Source organism: Solanum stenotomum, chromosome 6 (genome assembly GCF_019186545.1).
Source record: "Solanum stenotomum isolate F172 chromosome 6, ASM1918654v1, whole genome shotgun sequence".
Lineage (NCBI taxonomy): Eukaryota > Viridiplantae > Streptophyta > Magnoliopsida > Solanales > Solanaceae > Solanum > Solanum stenotomum.
In genome coordinates this window covers 26,666,875-26,673,128 of record NC_064287.1, presented here as the reverse complement: position 1 = coordinate 26,673,128, position 6,254 = coordinate 26,666,875, and the positions used below count along the sequence as shown (strand labels likewise).

The following is a 6,254-nucleotide window of genomic DNA, read 5'->3' as shown; positions in this document are numbered from 1 at the left end:
TTTTGTAATAAGAAGGAAATCTCCTCTTAATCTCTAGCTACTAGCAATGCTTCCCTTTATAATGTACTATATCATTTTCTACACTTTTTCCAGTAACATTAGAAGCAACTGAAATTTAAAGTATTGGGCATGATTAATATTGATCTGTTTTAGGTAAGGTATTAACTTGTACATCATAATGAAATGAATTTGTATAGACTACAACTTATTAAACATGAAGTTTGAGTTAGCAAAATAAAAATAGAAATATACCTTAAGTCAGCCTTCTGATGGAGCGCTGCATCATAAAAAATTCTATGCAAAGTTAGATACTAAATGTTACATATTTATATATTTATTAAAAAAATCAAATAGAAAATCTCATATAAGTTTGCATCACTTCTAACCTTGATGGCGATGAGCGAGCAAAGAGTTGTATCTTTCTAAATATGTCTTCTTGGCATGCTACTACAGTGTCCAACTGAGAATTTAGTGCTTTTATTTGTGACTGTTGGTCTTGAATCTGAGATTGCTGGTCTAGTATCTGCGACTGTTGGTTTTCTACCTCAGTTTCAGCTGCATTTAATCGTTTCTGTAAGTCATGTTGGGCACTAGCAGCTTCTTGTTTCGCCTTTTTGAGAGAGTCTTCTAACTCTGCCGTTCTCCTTTGTGTAGCTCTTGTAGTATTAGGTTTTGGACCATAACCAAGGCCTTTTATATATCCCGACTTTGTACCAAGAACAGTATCCACAATTTCATCAATAGTCATGGAAGAATCTCCCGAAGTATATATATCTTTCAAATCAATCATGTTTTTCTACATAAAAATATGAATACTATTTAAAGGAAAAGGAACAACTTCAGAAGAATATTAATCAGACAAATGAAGTGTGTATATGAAGTATAAATATTAATTTTCTTACATAATGAGTCTCAGCCTGTAGAGAAGACCATCCTTTTTCACTCGTGTAATGAGTATGCTTGTAAAAATCGATTCTATCAGGCTCTACTCCTTCAGGTTTAGTCCCACCCTATATAATAAGAAAATAACTGAAATAGTACTAAATTTTTACTAGTTAAAAGAATAAAAAGGGTATAACTTACCATTTCAGCACGAGCCGCTACAAACGCTTTTGACCCCATGAAATGATTAGATTTAAGCTTAGTTCTATTGACCTTGTTTATGTCGCATCGTTTCTAAAAAAAAATAGAAATATTGTAACTTTAATAACAAAGACAATAAAATGAATCTAAATTACCTTATGATGTGGATTGATCCACATGTCACAAAGCCTATTCCAATTTTCGGGGGTCAACTCTGGCACTTCAATTTTACGAGCTTCTTCCTCGGAGTGTGCACTTTCAAATAGTTGTTTTAACTTGTAACGCCACTACCTGCTTCTATTTTTCAGGATATCCTCGCAACTATCTTTCACGTAATGCTCATCCAAATTAATCTCAAACCTCTCCTAAAAAATCAAATAAGTTTTGAAGACACAAAAAAATGATCAAAATCCCTGTTATATTAAAATAAAAATCATCACATCTCCTAGCATCATAATTAACTTCAATCTCACTGTTTTTTTAACTATCTAAGCTGCATCTTCTTGGTAACATTTATACAATCTCTTAGTTTATCAAAAAGTAATAATAATTATAGTTCATATGTGAGTACTCTAGAGCCATATGGAGTAAGCTTTTACACTAACAAGGAGAACCTAGAAAATCATTTAAATGGGCAGAAGAGTTGGAGTAGGCACAAGCTAAAGGCAAAAGCTCTACTGCTTTAGTTTACAGAATGTCCTTGTCCGCATAAGCTTACAATATTTTGATTGAGATGTATAAAATTATGATCCAGGCTGAAAATATTGATCCACAAGTTTCTATTTTCTTTAGAAACTACTGATCCACAAGCATCTTCTTGATATCATTTATATGATCTCTTACTTTATCAAAAAATAATAATAATTACAGTCCATATGTGAGTATTCTAGAGTCATATGGAGTAAGCTTTTACACTTACAAGGAGTACCTAAAAAGCATTTAAATGGGATGAACAGTTGCAGTAGGCATAAGCTAAAGGCAAAAGCTCTGTTACTGTAGTTTACAGAATGTCCTTGGTAGCATAAGCTTAAAATATTGCGATTAAGATGAATAAATTTGTGATCCAAGTTGAAAACACTGATCCATAAATTTCCATCCTCTTTAGAAACTACTGATTTACAAGCATCTTCTTGATATCATTTATACAATCTCTTACTTTATCAAAAGATAATAATAATTATAGTTCATTATGTGAGTACTCTAGATCCATATGAAGTAAACTTTTACACTAACAAGGAGTACCTAGAAAAGCATTTAAATGGGCTGAAAAATTGGAGTAGGAACAAGCTAAAGGCAAAAGTTTGTTGTAGTAGTTTACAAAATGTCCCTGGCAGCATAAGCTTACATTCATGTTGAAAATACTGATCCACAAGTTTCTATCTTCTTTAGAGGATCCCTGAGAAATAGTTTAGGAAGGAAGCTTGAAGAGATGAATGTATACCCCTGGTTGTTGTTTTACTAGCAATTAGTTGAGCTGATGTACTAGTTGTTTGTTTTAGTAGCAATCTGTATGCCCCTAGTTGTTGTTTTCGTAGCAATTAGTTGAGCTGATGTACTAGTTTTCTTTTTTTCTAGTTTATTTAGAGGATCCCTGAGAAATAGTTTAGGAAGGAATTAGCTTGAAGAGATGAATGTATGCCCCTAGTTGTTGTTTTAGTAGCAAGTAGTTGAGCTGATGTACTAGTTGTTTGTTTTCTAGTTTATTAACTATTGGTAATAAGATTCTTATTCTTTTAAATTTAAAAGAAAATATGAATCTCACAGAATAAAGAGAAAGAGATCAATGGTGAACTACTACTAGATATCAACAGAGATAGATATAATCATAGATTTTCCCCAAAAAAACAGATGGATGAGTAATAGAAGTATCCGAAAAGGCCTTAGTATAATCACTACCATGTAATAAATTTACTAGAGTACATAATTCTTACATGACATCTAATTAGTGCTGCATCTTTGTCCTCTCTTGTGAGTTCCACTTGTTTGGAAGCAATAGAAAGTTTCGAGCAATTATCCCCAACTCATTGGATAGCTTTGCTGATTGATCTGGTTTAGTTGGCCTTCCTTTGCCCAGTAGAATTTCTATTTTCATCTTGCTTCCCAAAGTCTTCTTCATTTTTTCAAGACCTTTCCCTCTAGTTTTTCCACGACCTTTCTTAAGTCTAGTGAAATCATCTGATGAAAAAGAGTCAGTTCGAAACACCACCTAAAATCTAAAAAGAAATAGTACATATGGCAGTAAGGCACAAGATGAAGACTTTCATGTTAAGAAAAAGACATGTGTGATTATGAGTGATATCATGAAGCAGTTCTTATAAAATGTAAATATAACTACATGAGTTAAATCCACAAATTCACACATCATCCGAGATTGAATAACTTTCACTAGAGTGAACAAAATCAATTTCATTTATCCTACTACTTCATTTTCCCAACATCATTCTCACCATCCTTAGATACTAAGCTAATGTCCATATCTTTTCTTAGAAGTTTAACTTTAATAGAAGTTTCAATAGGTAACATTTTCGATTCCAACTTGGCCAATAACGAAATAATTTAATTGTAATCAATATCATAAAACATTACCTGTATTAACAACATGAGTAAGGTTATTTGAGTCATCCATTGATTGAGTATCTTGAGTCGTTTCCCCTGTAAGTGTAGTTTGTCTAAAGACACGTCCACCCGGTGCCATTGATTTACAGAACTCTACCAAAACACAATATGTAAATTTAGTATGTTCATAAGATATAAAATCAATTGGTTGAACAAAAATAGTTATACACAAGCACCAACTATTGACAACTAACAAAAAATCTAAAAAGAACATAAACTATCAAACTGGAAAGTCTCACACACATTATTTATTAATACAAGTTTTTTTTATCTTCTTGTCCAAATATTAATTGAACTATTGAATCATCACTAGCAAATTAAAGAACCAGTATAACATATCAATGATAGATATACGCAGGAAATGTCCAAATTTCAAGGCAAAAACTTTTCAGAAAACTTAGATAAGTTGAAGTGTTAAGAAAAGGTTGTGGATCTGATAAATATTGAGCCTCGTGAAGAAATGCCTATTGATTTCAAAAATTACTATATGAAGACATATTCTATTGAGGTGTGTCATATCCCAAATAATTCTACATTGATGGCAAGAAAGCCTAGTGAAGAGACTAGACAGTATGGTGTTTATGGGTAAGTTCCTTATCAAGAAAATATATGTAGCCATGATTCCATAGCACCCAAAAGTTCCATGGGAAAGCCTCATAGTTCATCTCAATGTTCATCCTTAACATAAGTTTTGTCTTTGGTTGGCCTTGCAAAAAAGATTAGCCATTTTAGAAAGACTGCTGAAATTTGGGATATTTGTTTCTCCTTGTATTTTCTGTGATACTACTGAAGAAACCATTGACCACATTTTCTTTGAATGCAACGTTACCCAGAAGTTGTGATCCAGAATGTTGTGCTAGATAGGTGAACCTAGATTGATCGGAAGCGGGAAGGGAGAGGTCACTTGAGCATAAAATGGAAAAAGAAAAGACTCAAGAAAGTGAAGCATCATTGGCTGCCTATTTTCTATGGTAGTATCACTAATATGGAGGGAAAAGAACATGAAAAGATTCCAGGGAGGCCACTCACTACCAGGAGACTAGGGTGGCAAGAGAAATAGTTGTCCATAAGGGGGAGGTTCCTGAAGTCATGGTAGTCTGTTCTAGGTGTGCTCAACCATATGCCTCGAGGTTACCACCAAAAGAAGCCGCAAGAACTGGAAGGATTGGAGCTCAAATGTTATACCAAATTGATTAGCTAAAATGTCGTAGGATAGTATTGACATCACTTGTAATAGATAGACAGAAGTGAAGTTGGTACTTCAAATTGTATTATTATTTTTTGTCAACTGAAACTTATGAGAAACAGGGGTTAGTCCTGTTTTATTTTGTAGTTCCCACTTTGGTGTAAATAAAATTTTCTTAACCAAGAACAAATTGCCCTACATAATATTCATCTATAAATATTTTGGTTTGGTTCATCTTGATAGAAAGTTCCATTACCCTATCTTAATTCTAAGTGTCAAGTTCCAGAAGCATAATGTGACAGACTTTAAATACTTGTTTTCACAATCCATCCTCTCTTCCCTAGAAATTTGAGGGGAGAACATCAATATACGACAAAACAAATGAGAAGTTGTTTAAATAGAAGCTTGAATAGTGTTATACTTCACTAGTGTGTGTCACACACCAATTGTAAATATGCACACCACTTGAAACTGTAATCTACACAGTAAATTCGAGTATTCTTCTAAATGATCTTATGAGACAAAAATAAAGCAAGGTCAATGGAGGTGCCACAAAGAATCAATGAACAAATCATTCAATATATGATTACTGCACATAACGATCTGTTTAATTTTGTTCAAACATAAAGTGGGAAGACTGAAACATACCTGGTCTTCTTGTCCAGGTTCAGATATTCTTTTTGCAATGAAACTTCTCAAATATATAGTGGTTATTCTGAAATTATTTTGGAGCCAAAAACCTAAAAAAATTAAGCGCCAAAAGACAGTTTCTTTCTCCATTTTTTGGCTTTCTGTACTTTCTTTGGTGGGCAAATTTGAAGAAGTGAAGGAAGTTGTGCCTCCAATTAACCCATTAACCCTGAAACTTAGGAAGTGGAGAAGTGCTCGACCAACCTGAGTTTTGTATATTATTAACATTAATAATTATTTTAATATATTTCAAAAGGGTATAAATGTACATAACTAAGCATCCAGATAAATCAATTCCAAAATGAGCCTAATTTCGTACATAGTGTCGAAACTCGAAAATGAACTTTTGAAATAAGATAAAAAATTAAAAGCCATTTTTAGAGAAAAAAAAGGTCGCCTAAGAATGATAATACTCTTTCTTGTCTGTTTGAGTGCACATCAATCTTTGTGTTGTCTAGCTAAAATTGGCCCCCAAAATTAGCATAACACTAATTTGAATAATGAAATAAATCTGGTCAAATTTACAATATCCAACACTAAGCTGTGAATGAAACAATACAAAAGTATAGATCATAATAGATGAAGGAAGTGGATATCATACATGTAACATTGAGCACATCTGTAAAGCTAGAAACTTAGCTGCATGAAGAAATTGGAAGCTCATCTGAGGAAGTAGAGA

At 33.0% G+C, this 6,254-nt stretch overlaps 2 protein-coding genes and 1 long non-coding RNA gene across 3 annotated transcripts in view; all 3 read right to left on the bottom strand.

Moving 5' to 3' along the window:
- The window catches only part of LOC125868200 (uncharacterized), a 3,404-nt gene extending 2,618 nt beyond the window's left edge, over positions 1-786 (bottom strand). The window contains exons 1-2 of the mRNA XM_049548827.1: positions 387-786; positions 253-277 (exon numbers count right to left, since the gene is read on the bottom strand). Coding sequence (XP_049404784.1) covers positions 259-277; positions 387-748 — 381 coding nt within the window. The 5' untranslated portion in view covers positions 749-786 and the 3' untranslated portion in view covers positions 253-258. The remainder of the gene's footprint in view (positions 1-252; positions 278-386) is intronic.
- Positions 787-926: 140 nt separating this feature from the next.
- LOC125867989 (uncharacterized) lies at positions 927-3,060 on the bottom strand. The gene is made up of 4 exons (XR_007446694.1): positions 3,015-3,060; positions 1,239-1,448; positions 1,084-1,176; positions 927-1,010 (listed from the first exon to the last, which is right to left on the bottom strand). It is a non-coding gene; the product is annotated as an uncharacterized LOC125867989 (long non-coding RNA).
- Positions 3,061-3,062: 2 nt separating this feature from the next.
- On the bottom strand, positions 3,063-6,254 carry LOC125867988 (uncharacterized). The gene is made up of 4 exons (XM_049548584.1): positions 6,177-6,254; positions 5,534-5,779; positions 3,670-3,792; positions 3,063-3,258 (listed from the first exon to the last, which is right to left on the bottom strand). Exons 1-4 carry the CDS (start codon positions 6,237-6,239, stop codon positions 3,196-3,198), a joined length of 495 nt encoding a protein of 164 aa, XP_049404541.1. The 5' UTR covers positions 6,240-6,254; the 3' UTR covers positions 3,063-3,195.